The 18,122-nt window shown below is 50.4% G+C and overlaps 7 protein-coding genes across 7 annotated transcripts; 2 read left to right on the top strand and 5 right to left on the bottom strand.

Moving 5' to 3' along the window:
- Positions 1–2: 2 nt before the first annotated feature.
- Positions 3–4,349, bottom strand: SCP_0106070 (hypothetical protein; the record flags this gene model as incomplete). The annotated part of the gene is made up of 1 exon (XM_027752837.1): positions 3–4,349. The coding sequence occupies one exon, from the start codon at positions 4,347–4,349 to the stop codon at positions 3–5; it is 4,347 nt and encodes a 1,448-aa protein (XP_027608638.1).
- A 967-nt stretch (positions 4,350–5,316) lies between these two features.
- Positions 5,317–7,528, bottom strand: SCP_0106080 (hypothetical protein; the record flags this gene model as incomplete). The annotated part of the gene is made up of 5 exons (XM_027752838.1): positions 5,317–5,323; positions 5,379–6,096; positions 6,149–6,684; positions 6,735–7,116; positions 7,177–7,528. The coding sequence occupies 5 exons, from the start codon at positions 7,526–7,528 to the stop codon at positions 5,317–5,319; spliced, it is 1,995 nt and encodes a 664-aa protein (XP_027608639.1).
- Positions 7,529–7,789: 261 nt separating this feature from the next.
- On the top strand, positions 7,790–9,729 carry SCP_0106090 (hypothetical protein; the record flags this gene model as incomplete). Its single annotated transcript, XM_027752839.1, has 4 exons — positions 7,790–8,221; positions 8,276–8,389; positions 8,438–8,578; positions 8,632–9,729. 4 exons carry the CDS (start codon positions 7,790–7,792, stop codon positions 9,727–9,729), a joined length of 1,785 nt encoding a protein of 594 aa, XP_027608640.1.
- An 821-nt stretch (positions 9,730–10,550) lies between these two features.
- Positions 10,551–13,056, bottom strand: SCP_0106100 (Mitochondrial intermediate peptidase; the record flags this gene model as incomplete). The annotated part of the gene is made up of 4 exons (XM_027752840.1): positions 10,551–11,179; positions 11,236–11,901; positions 11,966–12,482; positions 12,541–13,056. 4 exons carry the CDS (start codon positions 13,054–13,056, stop codon positions 10,551–10,553), a joined length of 2,328 nt encoding a protein of 775 aa, XP_027608641.1.
- A 352-nt stretch (positions 13,057–13,408) lies between these two features.
- On the bottom strand, positions 13,409–15,585 carry SCP_0106110 (hypothetical protein; the record flags this gene model as incomplete). The annotated part of the gene is made up of 7 exons (XM_027752841.1): positions 13,409–14,065; positions 14,120–14,251; positions 14,387–14,610; positions 14,760–14,976; positions 15,040–15,193; positions 15,260–15,358; positions 15,422–15,585. The coding sequence occupies 7 exons, from the start codon at positions 15,583–15,585 to the stop codon at positions 13,409–13,411; spliced, it is 1,647 nt and encodes a 548-aa protein (XP_027608642.1).
- A 281-nt stretch (positions 15,586–15,866) lies between these two features.
- SCP_0106120 (hypothetical protein) lies at positions 15,867–16,427 on the bottom strand (the record flags this gene model as incomplete). Its single annotated transcript, XM_027752842.1, has 4 exons — positions 15,867–15,881; positions 15,932–16,036; positions 16,095–16,299; positions 16,351–16,427. 4 exons carry the CDS (start codon positions 16,425–16,427, stop codon positions 15,867–15,869), a joined length of 402 nt encoding a protein of 133 aa, XP_027608643.1.
- Positions 16,428–16,638: 211 nt separating this feature from the next.
- On the top strand, positions 16,639–17,982 carry SCP_0106130 (hypothetical protein; the record flags this gene model as incomplete). The annotated part of the gene is made up of 6 exons (XM_027752843.1): positions 16,639–16,860; positions 16,912–17,078; positions 17,133–17,250; positions 17,315–17,526; positions 17,583–17,723; positions 17,781–17,982. The coding sequence occupies 6 exons, from the start codon at positions 16,639–16,641 to the stop codon at positions 17,980–17,982; spliced, it is 1,062 nt and encodes a 353-aa protein (XP_027608644.1).
- Positions 17,983–18,122: the final 140 nt, after the last annotated feature.

An 18,122-nucleotide genomic window follows, 5' to 3' on the forward strand; every position in this document is an offset into this window, starting at 1 on the left:
CGCTACTTTCCAACACTCCCCCTCAAGCCGATGGGCATTCTGAGCTTCTTTGTGAGCTTCTCGTGCCTCGGCTTAGGGAGTGACTTTGTTAGGATATCCGCTATCATGTCCTCCGTGGGACAGTAGTGGATATCAATATATTTATCCCTCAATTTTTTGCACACATAATAATGCTTTACATCAAAATGTTTTGATTTCGTGTGGAATTGGGGATCACGTGCGATTGAGATCGCCGCTGTATTATCCTCGAATAAAATTGTAGGATCTTGTTGCTCGAAACCTATTTCTTTGAATAGTGTTCGGAGCCATACGGCTTCTTTTGCCGCTTCGGCGGATGCCATGTATTCGGCTTCCGTGGTGGATGACGCGACCGTGGTTTGCTTCTTTGAGCTCCACGTGATCGTGCCATTTCCTAATTTAAATAAATATCCCGAGATTGATTTGCGATCTCGGATATCGTTCGCATAGTCTGCATCTGAGTAGCCCACAAATATGGATTGATCTTCGGGCTTGACATCTGCAATTGGCCCGTAGATTATTCCAAGTTCTCGCGTTCCGGATAGATAGCGGAGGACGCGTTTAGCAGCAGTCCAATGAGCCATTCTGGGATTGGCAGTAAATGAGCTAAGCCGTTGCACGGCGTGAGCAATGTCTGGTCTCATGGCAATTGCCACGTACATCAGTGATCCAACGAGCGATGCATATCCGTTGTCTCGGTCGCATTCGTCATCAGTTTCGGGTTCTTCTTTTTCAAGCACTGTATTTGGATCAAGAGGCATCCCGACCGTGTTGGCGTTCGTAAGCCCATTCTTGTGTAGGATAGACTCAATATATTTTGTCTGAGAGATTTTGATTGTCCGCTTTGAACGGTCTCTCTCAATTTCTATCCCCACAATTTTTCGGGGTTCGCCAAGGTCGGTAACTTCGAACATATTTCGGAGTTCCCTCTTCAATTGGTCCATCAGTGCGCAACCATTGGTGAATATTAATAGGTCGTCTACCCAAACGGTGACGATTTCTATCTTATCACCTTTGATCCGAATGTACGCACATGGATCCGAGAATAGGTGCTTGAATCCCGCGTCTAGTAACTTGCGGTTCAGCACGATATTCCATTCTCGGCCAGACTGCTTTAGCCCGTAGAGGGTTTTCTTTAATTTACATACGCGGTATGTTCCATCGCTGTATCCTTCGGGTTGCCGCATATACACTTCTTCTTTGAGAGTTCCATTAAGATAGGCGCCTTTCACGTCCATCTGTCCGATCTCCCAATCTAAGATTGCGGCTAGCCCGAGGATAGCTCGAATGGTTTCGAGGCGGACTACGGGCGCGAACGTCTCGGTATAGTCCATGCCTGGGATTTGAGAATATCCCTTCGCAACCAGGCGGGCTTTGTATTTGATTATTTCACCCTCTTTGTTTGTTTTCTTAACTAGAACCCATTTATTTCCTACGGGTTTTCGATCTTCGGGAGGTTCCACTAACTCCCAAGTCTCCATACCCTGTAGTTGATTGAGTTCCGTCTGGACTGCCTGTTCCCATTTGGGCCACTCGAGTGATCTCTTGGCATCACTGAGCGTCTTTGGCTCGTCCGCATCCACATTTCCGTGGGCGCTCATCGCAATATAGACTAATTCGGCATTTGATTTATCTGGATCATTATCCAGATCTTCGTCTGCCTCTGGGTCGTGCATTAGACGGTAATCATGCCGAACTGTCTTTCTTCTGGTTTGTCTGGGCTGGCTTGGTGCGTCCGTCCCGCTTTCCTCGCGTTGATCAGGATCATCATCCTGTCTGCGCTTTCGCGGATTTTTGGCAGGTGACTGTGGCGTGGAAGTTCCTAACTCCCCCTCGCGCTGCACGTCTGCGGTCGTTGTGAGGTTTGGGACTTCGGGTCTCCTTTCCGCATGCGGCACGTCTGACGCATTGCTAGATAAAGTGCCCGGAAATATATTTTGCTCCCCCTCACGCTGTGCTGTGAGGATAGGTATGTCGGATCCTATTTGCTCTTGTGGCACGTGAGGCGCGTTGCCGGGCAAATGGTCCGGGGAATTCGAAGAAAATTGGAAATTACGCGAGATTTTAATCTGGCGCATATGCGCATCATAATATTTGATGGCTTTGGGTCCGTCCATGTATCCAACAAAAATATACTTGTTGGCACGGGGCGCTAGCTTTGATAGTGTTGCATCCTCCGTGAGGACCCATACGGGGGAACCGAATTCTTGTAGGTACGAGATATTTGGTTTCGTCCCATTCCATTTTTCTTCGGGAGTTGCCCCATTTAACGCCTGGGTAGGCGATCTATTTTTAATATAGACTGCGTGAGCAATCGCTTCAGCCCAAAGATAACGAGGTAGATCTCTCGCATAGATCATCGCGCGCGCTAGTCCAAGCAGTGTGCGATTCAATCTCTCAGAGACTCCATTCTGGGATGGTGAGTACGGCACAGTCGGACCCATCTCGATCCCTTTCATTTGACACCAGTTAATTAATTCGGTGTTCATATATTCTCGACCGTTGTCGAGCCTGAGTCGCAAGGGTTTATTTCCAAACTTGTGCTCGATATAGGTAATATAATTCTTTACCTTTTCTGTTACTTCATCTTTATGCCTCATAAATAGTACTGTACTTCGACGACTGTAATCATCGGTAAATGTAATAAAATATTTCCACCCTTGTAGAGCGGCTGTCTGCGCAGGTCCCCACACATCCGTGTGTGTTAATTCTCCGGGTACCTTGTTGCATTCGTCCGTCTCTTTGGGAAATGGCTTCCGCGTTGCCTTTGCTTGGATGCACGCCTCGCAATTAATTTCATCTGGGCTTGGCGAGATTTCTAGGCCATCAACAAGCCCTTCGCGATATAATCGCATAAGCGCTGGTTTCCCGATATGGTCATAGATCTTGTGCCACTCTTCCCAGGTATGCGGGCCGTATTCCTTAGCAGTATAGGTTCGCACAGGTTGCGGAACTATTGGACGCAATTTCAATGAATATAGTCGTCCATTTTTCTTGCCTATAGCAAGAGTGTGTTTATTTTTATCTATTAGTATTGCACGACTATTACCCATAAGTACTCTTCCTCCCGTGTCGTCCAAACGCATGATGGAGAGGAGGCTATTGGGTGCTGTCGGCGCATACAGTACACCGTGGAGACGGAATTTCACTTTCCGGTCTCCTACTTCACTTTCGACATCGACCGTACCGCGGCCCAATGCCTGCGTTGGTTGCGGTCCGATGCCCATGATCGTGTGATCTTCGAGCGCCTGATAGGTCGCGAAGACTTCACAACGATTTGTAATGTGCGAAGTTGTCCCGGAGTCGGCAAACCACTCATAGAAAGAAGCGATTTCGCCATCAGATCCGAGAGATACAGTGTCGCTATCATTATCGTAGGCTATTTTTGCCTCATCCTCTTTCGATTCGACCTCGCGCGCTTCGTAAGCACGTTCCATCTTTTGCCGTTTCATCGGCGGGCCCTGTCCGGCTTTGCCGCCGCCTTTAGCCCAACAATCCGTGGCCTTATGCCCGAATTTTCCGCAATTCATACATTTGACCTTGTCGCGGTGCCGACACTCGTTACCAAGATGTCCCGGCTTTCCGCAGATCGAACATTTTTTGTATTCCCCAAAGGGGCGCTTCTTTCCTTTGGCAACCATGGCTTGGTCCGAGGATTGACCGCGCTCGCCACGCTCGTGCCTTCGCCTATTTTCATCAAAAATGATGGCAATCAATTCTTGTGATGTAAGCTGAGGGCGCACATTGTCAGCACCTTCGGCGCCAACATTGCCGCCCACGGCGCCAAAGTAAGAGCTGAGGAAAGAGTCCCAGCTCTCCGGTAATGAGGTAGCCAGAATGAGCCGGAAATCCTCGTCAGAAACAACCTTCCCCATTAGGTGGAGTTGTTCCTGGATCTGTCGTAGCTGTGTAATGTGACTGGAGATATTATCTTCTTCCTTGGCTTGCATCCGGTAAAAACGCCGGCACAGCGCGAGAATTCCATGCTGTCCACGCTGTTCCTTGACTGTGCGAAGCTGCTCCCACATGGCCCGTGCCGTCTCAGCTCCAGCGATGTGCACCATCTGGGAATCTCCCAGCGATAGCACAATTACGTTCTGGGCCTTGAGGTCCTTCTCTCCCCAGGCGCTAATCTCCGCCTCTCTCGCTGCCCTATTGGCCGGGTCATTACTCGGCTGCGGCTTCGGTGTCTTTCCGGTCACATACTCCTGGAGACCCTTATCATTAAGGATGGCCTCGACGCGGCGCTTCCACGGGAGCCAATTGTCTTCCTTCAGGAGCGGGATCCGGTAAGCATTGCTATTGCTCGTATTATCAGCACTGGTCGACATTATTTGTTCTCGTACTAGTAAGGGGGTAACAATTTTTGTAGCCACAATAGGGGCTGTTGTTATCCAAGTATTTATTGGCTAGAGCCGGGGCTCATAACCTGTTAGAAATCGCGCCTTAGTTCCCAAATAGGAAGGTAGTGATGGCGGGTCAAGATGCGTCGGGGCGCGTGATTACGCGTCCTAAAATAGATTTCTGTATATATACAGTTCTAGACGCTCCACTTTATATAAGCAAATTTCCTTCTTTGTCTTTCTTTGTAATCATGCCCTCGGCTTGTCTGCCCTTGGGCGCTCCCTAATTTCTGGAGCTCCAGAAATTTGGGCGCTACTTTCCAACACGACGCTATGGTTTCACAAATCCTGCTGTTCCGACACAGTGTTTCGCAGTCCGCTTTGTGATTTAGAAGTGCTCCAAATCCTACGGGAAGGCATCCACTTCCGAACTAAACACGACGCACTCGACGGCCCCGTGACGCGATTTACAGACGCGTCGGAACAGCACATCACGTGCCTGATCGGCCTATGCAGCAAACTCCAGAAAGCGTTGCTCGCAGGTTGTGTCAGGGCCAGATAATTCTGCAGTCCTGAAAATCATCTTTTACAGTCTCACTCATCTTGGATATGGTCTTAGGTTGCCTTCGTAGCATATAGTCAGCATCTCTGAATCTGTCATCGATTGTTTCCAAATCCGTCCATAGTTGCCGATAAAGAATAGAAAAGGCGAGTATTAGGAGATCGCAGTAGAACAGAACATGAGAAAATAATACGAGCGCGAGGTATACAGGAGAGCGAGGTATATGAGGCGATAGCGAAGTCAGAAGAACACGATGCTGCCAAAGAGATGGCCGGAGTATATGAACAGCCGGGTGAGATCAAGAGCAAGTCGGAAGTGAGATCAAACACAAAGGCGACAAAAGATAACAATAAATGGCACGAGGAACACAACGTTGTTGGCAACTCGGTAGACTCATGCCCTGAACAAAGGCGCGATCAGATCTGACATAGACAAAACCAGAATCGAATACGTACTCCGCAGCCTCTCTGACAGCTTCTATCCGGCCAGTTTTGTCCTCACATTTTTTCAGCTTCGCGGGTGTAGGCTGCGAACACTGTGGAGCCTCGGCGGGGGAAGAATTGTCACCCGAAAAAAGACTGGTATAGTCAGACACCTTCGATTCTGATATCTTCACTTCTTCCCAGATACTCGCGAATCTGTGATAGGGCGGAGGAGGTCCCTGGAGCGCAGCATCCGCCAGCTCCTCGAAAGGATCCCAGTATGGGTCCCAGTACTGGTCCCACGTCGCAGACGCCAATGGACTTGCATCTACGCCGTCGGTAAATGATGGCGGTGCGATGTACAGAGGAGGCGGAGTGCTGCGAGAGGACCGCGATGCAGGTGCCACACTCGAATTCGACGGCGAATACCCGTCCACTGAAAATATGTCTGGCTCTGACGACGAGTTCACTGAGTGCGTCGAATCAGGAATGATGCCAGATACGTCTATCGATTGACGAGAAACCGCAGGACACTCAGCAGGTGGAGAGGGAGGAATTTCTTCAAAGTCGAATCTAACCACATCTTCACTACTATTGACAGTTGCCGACGATAGGCTGTTTATCGCGAGTTTCAAAATGTCCGCAGCGTCATCTCCACTTGAAGAAAGATCTGGGGATAGGCCTGTCGGAATTGAAAGGTCACCATGCAGAGGAACATCCGCGGGTAACAGTATGTCATCAACAGCGGGAACTACGATGTGTGGTCAATATGGTAGCAAAGTGGCATATAATATGCAGCTTACTCGATCTCTGCCACGCCGGTAATGATAGGTCGCACTGCGAACCAGTATTCACCGAGCTCCAATCGTCGAACAGGCGTATATCCACTGGAGTAGATGGGCTTAATACTGATATCGATATCGGTTCCGGTACATCGAAATTTGACTCGAACCACCGATCAATGCTGAAATTTTGTTCGTAATTCACACTTGTTATTGGCAACGGATCCGAGACTGTCTGTGGCCGAGGAGAGGCACGCGGGCCTCGACGTCGTTTAAATGGCTGGACGTCCGTACCCCCATCTGAAAGCCGGCGCTTTCTTCGCAGAGTGGTAGGAGAGACGGGCGTCTCCGATATGTCTACACTCAGCAGACTTGCGTTCGGCTCCGCTGGAGGTATACAGCGAATACAGGATGCGAGTGAACCTTGGAAACTTTTGGATAATTTGCTGGGTAGGGAATCGCCCGATGTGATCTCAGGCTTTAGAAGAGATGGGCCAAGGAAATCAAATGAACCGATGTTCGTCTCGTAAAGTGAGTAAGTTGTTCTGCGCTCGGACCTTACGCCTCCGTCAGCCTTACATCATCCATCCATACTTAAATAACATACCGGATTTTTTTGCATGGAGCGTCACTGGATGTGCCAACATCTTCCTTGTCGTTCAACGCGCTGCTGCTTCGCTTGCGACCTGCTATAGGCTCCGGAGGTATATCCTCATCGTCACTTTCGTCAGACGAAGAGCATGAAACGAGAGACGGTGTGCGAGATACGGGAGATGAGGACAGCTGTCTCAGATGTCGGACTGCAGACTTTGCGGTATCCCCTGGTGACGCTACAAAGTCTGGCAGGTCAGGCATATCCGCATTAATCGAGACAAATGCGTCATTCGACTCCACAGAGGATTGGACATCGGACTCGATATCCCTGTAAGGCAACGAACTGTCAAGAGAGGAGGAGGATATGGTATTGTGGTCATATTCGTGAGTTGCTGCTGGCAACACATGGTTCTGAATTTTCTATCCGCAGTGAAATGATGAAAAATCACCCTCACCGAAATCACTTGTGCCTTGGAGAGTGTAAGCCTGTCGCGGTACGTCCTCCAACACCGACTGGGAAAAAAGCGCATCCAGTTCGTCCATCAAAGTAGACTTGTTTTGGCACTCAACCTCTTCTAATTGACACCAGCTTTCAGCCAGAAAGGCGATCCTACAAGAAGTCGCGTTCATCAGAGATTTGAGCTGGTCGTCAACGTCGGAGGACTGCAGGGTAATCCCAGCATCGTGAGACAGCGTCGTCCAGAAAGAATTGAAGTCTTCAAGTGCATCCGATCCGGCTGCGACAGCCAAGAGGAAACGCTCCTCGACTTTGAGCAGCCTCTGCCGAATACTAGTGTTGACGTCCATGAAAATTCCTGCAGAGAAAAACAGTAGTGTGGAGCGACTATGGATTAATTAGGCTCAGTGCTATGTGTACATGGCCTCGGATTACGCCGAGCAACAATAGCTGTCATATTCACACACACACACACATCAATAACAACAGCAATCATTATTGTACACTATGTACGTATACACAACTTGCACAGTGCAGAGGCGTCATCGTCAACCATGTCATCTCTCATCGGAATCGACCCGCTGCTACGCATTGCTGCTATCTCTCGGAGCATGGTTAAATCTCTTCCAGCTTCATTCTTATCAACTTTACCACCATCCGAGTCATCTTACGACACGACTCCAACGAATGACTTTCCTACACCACAGCCCCCAACATCTCACCTGATAGCACTAGGAATTGATGCCAAGGCTGCTCATCGTATCTCACAGATCTACATGCGAGCTGCATTGCAGTTCAAGGCGAAATGCGAGGTGCAGTACGATCGCATCTGTCGCGTTTTTCGTCAACGTGCTGTCACACATCCTCATGGCGATTTAAAGTTGCAGTCAAGGTTGAGAGATGTTCATCTGGCCCAGTATACGAAAATGCTACGCCTCTGGCTTGAAAAAATTATTGGAATGGTCGAATCTCGTCTCGACGAGCTCAGAAGTCGAAATTTCAATGAAACGTCTCGCAAAAATACTCGTCTGCCCTTTAACCAGGTGGGATAGGACATCTACTCGATACCGATATGTGACCGTCTTATCGATGCTCAGGGTGCTATTCCTATCTTGGAGAAATTCTTCGAGCGCAACGCGTTTCCCTCCCGAGCGGAGAAGGAGCAGCTCGCTTCTATTGCTGACATGGATTACAAGCAAATTAATATTTGGGTGTGTACAGTTACTTCTGCTTCTTGCATCAGGCTGATCTCCCCACAGTTCCAGAATCGTAGAAGTCGGTCGAAAAAACAGGGCAAGTCACTGACCAAAGGTACCACCTTCGTGGGTCTTCCATCAGACCTTGCAGATGTCATGGCCGATTTCATGACTGAGGATAACTCACTCCGTTCACATCGATCTGTGAGTGTGTCTGTCTTTTTTTTTTGCTAACGTTGACTCCTGATACCTACTAGCCAGGTCTCGACGATGAAAAGCCAGGGAACACCTTCAATGTGGAGGCTCCACCCCATGCGTTTCCCACACTATACCCGCCTCTCTGCTCGTATAACCCCTTCCCATCAGGCCTAAATGCACGACGGTTTACATCTCCTTGGTTCCGCAAGGCGTTACCAAGGGTTCATTGGAGCTCGCCATCTCCCAATTTCGCTCTGTTCACACGTCTTTTTGCTAGAATGAGCATCTTCGACAGTGAGAAAAAGGAATGCGAGTCGACAAAAACGTCGTCGACACCTTCTCACTCGTCGATTCCCGTTGGTTTCGCCACTATCTTACCGCACGTTCCCTCACCAACCTTACTTCATCCTCCTGTCGTCGCGTCTTCCTCTTCTACTCCCATCGTTCCCTCCGCTCGACTTGTACAGAGGACACACCGACGTTCTTCTTTGCCCTCTACACCCGATCGAATGTCTGCGCGATTTACTCCGTATGCGAGAAGTCGTATCAAGACATCCAGCACAAGTCGGAAGGTCCCTATGCTACCCAAACGCCTGCCTACCAATTCAAGTATCAACCACCGTGGCTTTCCACCTGCGGCATCGGACGTCGCTACGTCCTCGAGCCTGCCATCACCATCCAAATTAACCCGGTCGCCATCCCCATCCTCAGCCCCTACCGACAGGAGTACAAAGACAGATCCAAATGTATCAGAGAAGCCGCAATTGATTCCGTCCTCCGTGGTGTCTATGCCGAGGAGAAACATTTCCTCTCTCCCGAAGCGAGCTAAGATCGAACAAGCTGCTGAACCATCGGCACCTCCAGCCGTTATCCAGTTCTCTCACACTCCATATTCACGTACCATCTCGCGGTCGTCCTCCCTTAGCTCCTTGTCTTCAGAAGCAAGCTCTACATCATACAGCGAGATTGAAACCCCGTTTTCTACACCTCCTTTACTTCCTGTCGGTCTTCCCGACCCGAAAACGTCGACATCTGCGTTTGCCTTAGACCCGGCTTTCGACTTTAGCGATCTCTATAGTGCATTTCCATTGGAACGGTCTCTACTGGATGAAGGCTCGGAGTTGGATCTACTTTTGGAGGTCCTTACTGCTAAGTGATCCTCCTCCATACCTTCTATTGGTCCTGGGCGACCGAAAGCCTGTGATCCAAATAGGTGATTGGAAGCTGCAGAGTGGTCAAAGCTGCAGTCGTCGCGTGATTTACCTTCATCGATTTATTTGTTCCTGTCCAGGGTTCCCTTCTAGTGTACTGACTCTGTCTGGTGCCCTCACTTGCTATTCACTGTGTTTAGCTTTGCTCTGTCCTGTTAACATTGTATCCTTATCCATAATCTCATGTATCAGTACCGCATTGCTTCGATCTGTCTCCCATCTTGTGCTACTATAATAGTTTCGTAAATGTTTGTGATCTTCCTCCCTTGGTCCAGGTCAGAATCTCTCCCGGGTTGGTCTGTATACCCTCTAGTATGTCCTCTACAAGACTCCGATTGTTTTAGGTCGAAACCCTGAGAGCGTATGTTGTCGGAAGCCTTCCGGTGTCGACCACGTCTCTGCGCAGCTCAATCCCACTTCAAATATTTCATCATGGCAGGGTTGCACATTGATGGAGTCCCTGTGTTTCAGTGGTCACCAGAGTTACCAAATATTGACTCAAAATCTTGACAAGGAGCTCTAATTAAGTGCCAGATCTGAGTTGTCGGCTTGTCCTGAGGGTCCAGCGGGGTGACTGCACCCCTCGACGCCCCAAAATCGGGGCTGAGATGCCTCCCGATACGGCCGTGCAACGAAGTGACGTCACACGCACTTCACCGATCGGCCAAGGAGTGACGCACGCTCTTCATCCTGACGAATTCCTCGCTTCGTCACGCAGGTAACTAAACTACCCCTAGGCGCGGTGGTAATATAACTTACCGTCTTTATCAATGCCTTCCCGGCATGGCAACTTCATCCTCAATCTTCCACCTACCCACTTCTGCCATCGCCTCGGCATCGCCGCTCTCCAGCTCTGGTGCATTTAATAACGCGCCAACCATCGTCCACGGGTCCTTCCCACCACCATAGCGCAACACCTCGCACTTGTACTTTTCGCCCGTCTCCCGATTAAGCGGGTCGTGCGCAAAGAGCTTGCGCCATACGCGGGAGGCAATCGCACGGTCGAACATGTACGAGTAGTACGTCGCGCCGTACCCGAAGAGATGGCCAAATTGTGTCTGCCAGGACGTCCCGGGTACGTAGGGGATGAGGCCGCGCGTCTCATATAGTTTCGCTAGGGCAGCTGTCGAATCGAAGTTCGGACTGAGGACAGCTGGAGAGTGATATATTTGGTCGAGCGATGCGAGGAGTATCTGGGTATGGGTATCAATGGAGCGGCAGGGATCTTCATGATGGTTGCCGGTCTGGCGAATGTCGACCGTGCCGTCACGGTCAAAGAGGGAGAGAACTGCCGGAGAATTCAGGAAATGCTCCATGAGAATGGAGGGGAGCTCGACGAAGTCTGTTGCACAGCGTGTGCCGGAGACGTTCTGATACTCTGTCCGGCCGATCATCGCTATAGAATGAAACTTCATGTGAGGCACGCGGTCAGTCATGCGGAAATTTACTCACAGTGCATGGCATGGCCCATTTCGTGGAATAGCGTCAACACTTCATGCCACTCCAAGATGGTCGGCCCTCCACGGATGGATGGTCTCGAGAACTCACAGACCAGCACCACTATTGGGAGCTGGAACACCCCTTCCTGCCCTGGTATTCGACGTTGATGGGTTGCCTCAAACTCCCGGGACATCTGCACGACCGCCTTGTCATTCTCATCGGCTAGTACGAGGTCCCCCAACTCATCGTCATCGTCTGTTCTTCGAGAACATCGTACTGTGTAATGTGCAGCACCGCTTGGCTTGCCTCGTCGCGCAAAGACGTCAGCGTATATCCAGCCAAGTAAGCCGGTCTCCTCATCGACAACTTCGAGTTTCCGCACGTCAGTATCCCAGATCTCGCCAGGTGCAGCTTCCGAGAGCTGTAGTGATACGCCGTACAGGTTTTTGAACAGCCGTGAGAGTGCCATGACGACTGTGCCGAGTGTTAGTGGAGGTAATGTTACGGGAGGTGCAGGGGGTTCTGGGGGGCAGTAATAATCCCTATCCCATGCTTGAATGACTGGGAATGGCGGTGTATTAAGATGGGCTTGCTTCCGCATGCTTAACGCGCGCAGTGCGCTCTCTGCGTACGGGCGAGTGTGGTCCAAGATAGCATCCAGGAAATATTGTACATGTTCTGCGATAACCGCGAATATCCGACTAGGCATTAGACGGAAGACAGAAGCGATGGAGTGACACACCTGGCGATTTTGCCATCTTGTCAGTCAGGGCCATGTGGGCAAAGCTCTCTTTCCCTACGAGCCGAGCAAGTTCTCCGCGAGCATGCAGAAGCCTCTCCAGGATCGCAATTTGCTGGGGTGTACTGGTGTTACCTGCCATGTAGACCTTTCGTCGTGCTTCCTCCGAAGGTGCAGAACGCATAATCATCTGGGCTTGCATGGAACCAGGGTAAACGTGCAGATCTCGTTGTGTCACCTGGGCTTGCAGTCTTAGTCTGGCACCCATTCCCAAGTCCTTCAACCCTTGCAACTCTGAAGGTGCGATAGCAGCGGGAGGCCGAGGGCTTGCACTCCCATTCAAGAACTGCCTGCCAAGCAGCATTATCTCTGTCGATAACGACACAAAACGATTGCGTTGATCGGGAGGAAGGTCTATTCCAGACTTCTCAAAGTCTCGCCAGAATATGAGGGCTGTCTGGTGCGCTTCCACGCTGAGGGACTTTACCACATCGGCATCGGACAGTACGGCTCGTAAAACCTGATCGAACAGACTTCAATTCGACGCCCAAGTGCGAAAGGTGACTTAAAATGCGCACTTCGTACAACCCGACATGTGTATTGAGTACATTCATGAACTCGCATAATTTCTCGTACACCTCCTCGGCACTCCGTATCCAAGATGAGTCTGGATGCGCATTCCGAATAAGCTCCGCGAGGTCTATGACCCCACACAGCAAGTTACTAAGCCGATCTAAGTTCTTCACCACCTTGAACAGCTCGCTCCGGGATTCGCGTGCCCGAAGTACGCGATCGGTCAGGAGTTCGGCGCGACGGAGAGTGGAGTCAGCTAAAGCATTGAACGAAGAAGGTGTGGTAAGGACAGGAAAACCGAACAGTCCAGTGGGTGTGTGACAGGTAGAATTTTGTGTAGATGAGGGATAGTCAAACAAGGCTATGATGTCTGCATCGTCGACTGAGGCAGGTACCGAGACAGAGGTCGCGGAACGAGCAAGGACTCGGGCGGACTTCCAGTGGGATCTGAGACAGCCTCTGGAGCGAAAGCCCGGAGTCGCATGCTTTGACAAAGCACTCCCCGCAGATCTTGCGAGCATAAATGGGGAAGAGTATGTCGACGAAGGAGAGCTGTAAGCCTGCGACTGGGGGCAGTCATCATGTCACGGTAGCGTCTTTCTCTGTGGCGGACTTTGCCGATATTCCGAATCCGTGAGCCTGGTTCTCGTCACGTTCACTCATCGACAGCCCAGGCTTTCACCGTGAAACGCACCAGTGGACATGTCATGGAGAGTGCGATTAGCATTGTCCAGCAAGGTGGGGACAAGAACTAAATAGTAGGCTAGGAACTATGCGACGTGACCGATAACTAAACCAATGCGAGGTGAATATAAGTGGCCGTAAAACAAATGCAAGAAAAAGCGATAGATCATAGTGCAATTCGCGAGACGATCATGATTCATCCATGCTGGATGCCGGCGAGAGACTCCCTTCTAAACTCTTCTCGTACAACTCCATGTCTCCGTTCTTGTCATGCCCGTTGACTTCCGATGTTTCTGACCCCCCGCCGTACCGTGAACCATTCGTAGCTGATGATCCTGCATCGTGATATGACGTAGACGCGTAATCACTTGGAGGTGGGGGAGCGGAGGCGACTGCAGCCACTGGTTCCACTGCGTAGTACCAGTACTTGCTTTTCTTCTTTCCGGCAACAACCTCCACTGCCGTCTCGGTGGGTTTCATCGCCGCGGCGCCATGAATTTTGATCTTCAAACCGCTCGGAGCCTGCGCTGGAGTTCCCTCCGCCGAGTTTGTGCTAACTGTGCTGTCTACCGTTCGTGCCCTGGTGGGAAGCGCGTTGTCGAGCTGAGTTTCCGCTGGAGCACCCAACCTGGTTGAGCGGCGTTCGCCTCGCCATTCGGCCCATTCATCAGCGGTGCGCTTCCCGTCACCATTGGACGTACGTGTCGAGCGTCGTCGCCCTGCGCCGGCGGCAGCACGTCGACTAGTGGAAGGATCGCCACGGTAGCCCGACAAATCATCGTACTCCATTTGGTCTTCGTATTCGTCATCTTCTTGCTCTTGGTATGTGTATTCGTCTTGGTCATCCTGAAGACCATTATCCCTCCCAACAATGGTGACACAGTGAAAGCTGGTACTTACCTCGCTGATCGGATCATTCATATAAGCATAATCTGGACGTGTTGTCCGCCGTCGAGTTCGGGTCTCGCGCACCTCTGCTTGTGCGATGAGGAGGTTACGCTGCTCTATCTTCCTACGAGCTCGATGTAGTCTCTAAATGTAATACGTTAGTCACGTGGATTGGGAAGACTCTCCGCAACCCGAAAAATTATTCATCTCCGTATATCCGGTGGCCGTTGATGTTCCTGATACGTCGTTGCATTCACTGAAATCGCACGCAAAACTCACCGTTAACTCTGCGTCAATGACTTCCATTCTATCTTGTAGAGCCTTGAGCAAGGCCAGATGCGCCAGCTCTAACTTTGTCCTTCGTTCGCCAGGCTTTGGTTCTGAAGGGGCAGATTCCTTGACTTTATCCACGATTGCCATGTACTCTTCTCGTGTCGATGCAATCGTCTGGAAGGTGGCGGTTATCTTCCATGGGTTCGTGGACAGATATAGACGTGGTGAGTCTGGATAAACAGAGAACGCGCTGGTTAGCTCAGGTAACAACGGAATGAATTGGCCCGCAAAACGCCGAGTATGGATCGAAATGACCAGCCCACTGTGCAAATATGCGCAAATATGGGTCCTCGATAGGACAAAGAAAACGTGTACGAACCATCGATGACCCAGTAACGCTTGCGGTCCGTGTCTTGTCCAAGCGGGATAAGTTGCAGAGCTTCCTGACTAAGAGGGTCGCCGGGTGGTGGTGGCACGGCGGGAGTTTCTGTCTTCTTGTGCTTGTTGTGAACAACACCCCACGCACGGTCTATGATGTTCTTTACTGCTGGGCTATGACTGAGCTGCAATTCCACAAGCTGTCGCAGTACTTTCAGCTAAGAGACGCCGTGTAGTCACCAATTAGTCGTGGAGGACGAGAGCTCAACATAAGTACGAACCTTTAGGTCCCAGTGAGCGGCAAAAAAGCCCTGGGCCATCCCATGAAAGGGATCAACATTCGTCTTCAATTCCTCGTCCCAAAACACGGTCCTCTCTGACGACTTGAGGTAGTCCTGGAGGACAGTGACTACAGTGGACGATATCACGTCCGAACTAGTGGTTCCGGCACGTCGGTCAGACGTCGCATGAATCGAGGAGAACCTGTAGACATACTCTCACCTCACATTACGCGTCTGTGGTCTCAAATTCAGCACGAATCGCGAGAGGATCTGGGTCATGACGGGATTTGGCTCGTTGGACAGCAATGCCTCCTCGAAGCTAAGGATATTTCGACAAAGTTAGAGCATCCACGAAGCCACCAGAGGCCACAAGTCAACGTACTCCATGGGTGAATCCAGTCCTTCAACTTTACTTCGTAGCTGAGTGAACTTGCATATGAACCCGTACACGAAGAGCGACTCCCATCGGTCTGAAGGATGTGTCGCGTTTGAAGGCGGGCAGATATGCCCCCTTTTCTCAGAAGTAGAGTCTTGATGCATTTCCATTGCACTAGTGTCGCCAGAGAACAAACATGGAAGAGGGTGAAATGCGCGAGGGGGCGGTCACGTTTATACCCCGACACATTCTAATTCCGTCGCGTCGAACAAATACATGGCAAACAGGGCCATACTCAAGCACGTCACACCTCAAGACAAAACAACCATGTAACTCATGTTGGAAGTGAGGCAGACTTCACGAGAACGGTATGATAACATAGCCCGACCCAGGACTGCGTAAAATTACACAACATGACACGGAACGACAAAGATACAGAGCGTTGCGGATATTAGCCCGGTCCAACCTGTTTCCGTGATCAGTAAAGGTCAAGGGCATGTCACCAAATGAACTCACTTTGGGGATGTCGTGGTGCTCGCTTAAAGCTTCCAGCTTATTGTTGAACTCATTGACACGGTCTTTGTGCGTCTTGTTCGCCAATTTCGCCACCTTGGCTGCAAGCTAGATAACAGCAAACATGAGTAACGATACGTGGGCAGCGATGAGTGGATGGACGCACCCGCTTCTTCTGTACCTCTTCAAACCTCTTCTCAGCCGCAGTCTTCTTATCGCTGCTGCTCCCTAATGCCGGTGAATTTCTGCTGCTCCCGGAAGGAGATTCAGCCTTGGCCTCCTCTTCCCTCAAGAGCAATTCAACCTCCTTCAACCGTTCTCTCTCAGCTATCTTCTCCTTCTCCTTCGATTTGGATTTCGAAGACTTCTTCCTGAATATGGTGTAAGTCCTAATGGAAGTGAAGAACTGATATCACACTCACTTTTTCACGATGCCACCGTCAGCGACACCGCCCTTGAGCTTGAGTGAGCCACCAGGATGGATATTATAATCAGACATTGTCTGCAGTGGGCGAAAGCTCACTGAGCAGTCACGGTTTCTGAGCAAGAAGGCTGCCTGTGACCTTGTCACGTTGGCGCACTTACCTGCGGTGACATGTGACATGGTCGTGCCAACCGCGAGTGCAGACACCTCTCCGACTTGCCGACACCCTGTTCTATCTGGAGTCGCCAGCTGGCCGAGAGGCTATCCCCTCGGATTTGTATTCGTTATGGCTATATTGTCTTCTGCTCCCCTTCACTTTATCTCCTCGGTACCACCTGTGACGCGTGCCTTCACTGCTGCGACTGTCGCCTTCTCCCTGCTATATTACAGTCTACGATGGACAAGTGATAGTTCTTCTACGGCATACCTTGTCCTCGTTCCCGGATCAAGTATCTTTTTTCCATGGACCTTCTTCACCTCCGCATTCGTAGAAACCACCGTTATAGAGGTTAACCCTCTAGTGCTGCGCGTCGGATTGTCGTGGCTGACTTGTTCCTAGTTGATCGTCACCCTCCTCGTAATTCCCGCTTCATTGAAATATTTGGAGCGATTGTGGGGTGCTGTAGAAACCATCAAATTCATTGTGGTGTCCATAACCGTGTCCAACGTCATCGCCTTCGGTCTAAATTGGCTGGAATTCGTAGCGCTGAGATACCCGGTCTTCCTGTGAGCAATGGTTCTTCACTCTCCATGTGAAAATGATGGAATTGTCGTGAACAGCTACGGGCAAGAGTATCATGGTCAGATGGCACTGCAAATTGCAGTTCTCGTTGCGTTCACGCAGATTATTCCTGAGCACCAAGTTCAGTTGCTCGGTGTTCTGAAAGCCCGAGTAAAGGTGCGCAATGTTCTTGAATTTTCAGAGAGACAAGATGGCGTCGTTGACGTATAGTGGGGTTAAGACATTGCCCATGGCCTACGTTACGTTGTCGACCGTGATGTGTATCATCGGATTCCAATGTCCTTGGATTGTGATTCAATTTGGCTGGCTTGTCTCCTACATATGGTTGCGCTTCTACAAGAAAAGTGCTGGCGACCTCGTCAGCGGTGGACCTGCCTACGGGGACAGAAGTGAAACGTTTGCATTCGTGAATTGGTTCCCTCCTTTCATCCAGTGAGCGAGTTGCTCTAGTGTTCCCATCAGTTTGTTTATCCATTTCCGCCGTTCAGCACCCCCATTACAATGCTCGCGAATACATCATATTCGTTGGCAGTGAAGTTCCATCTCATTCCCGTGTCAGGACTTGACGTGGAATCTGGAGGATATAGCCAACTACCCGGAGGTGCACGAGCTGAAGCAGAAAGGAGACGGTGAGAGTCGCACGCTACATGTCCGCAGCGTGAACTCATTCATTCTTCCTTGTACAGGGCAATGGCTCTAAAGGCGTTGGATCAGCGGTTAGCTGGCGGTGCTGTATCACCTACCCCGCGCAGTGCAAATGGTTCTTCTCTCCCGTCGCGCCCACCCGCAAACAACGGAGAAGCTTCTCCACCGCAGAAGATTACTGGGGACGTCGATATTGAGCAGGGAATAGAAGAAGCTGGGAAGGGCAGGGATGATAGCAGATGATGCAAAATTCTGAGCGATACTCTACTTGGCGTAAGTAGCGGGATAATATCCGACCTCATGTTTCATTCCTAGTTATATAGCTCATGCGAGTTCGTCATGACTGTACTAATTGATTTGCTTTGGCGACTACAAATGACTTT

This window comes from Sparassis crispa (assembly GCF_003851025.1).
Source record: "Sparassis crispa DNA, contig_000000F, whole genome shotgun sequence".
NCBI lineage: Eukaryota > Fungi > Basidiomycota > Agaricomycetes > Polyporales > Sparassidaceae > Sparassis > Sparassis crispa.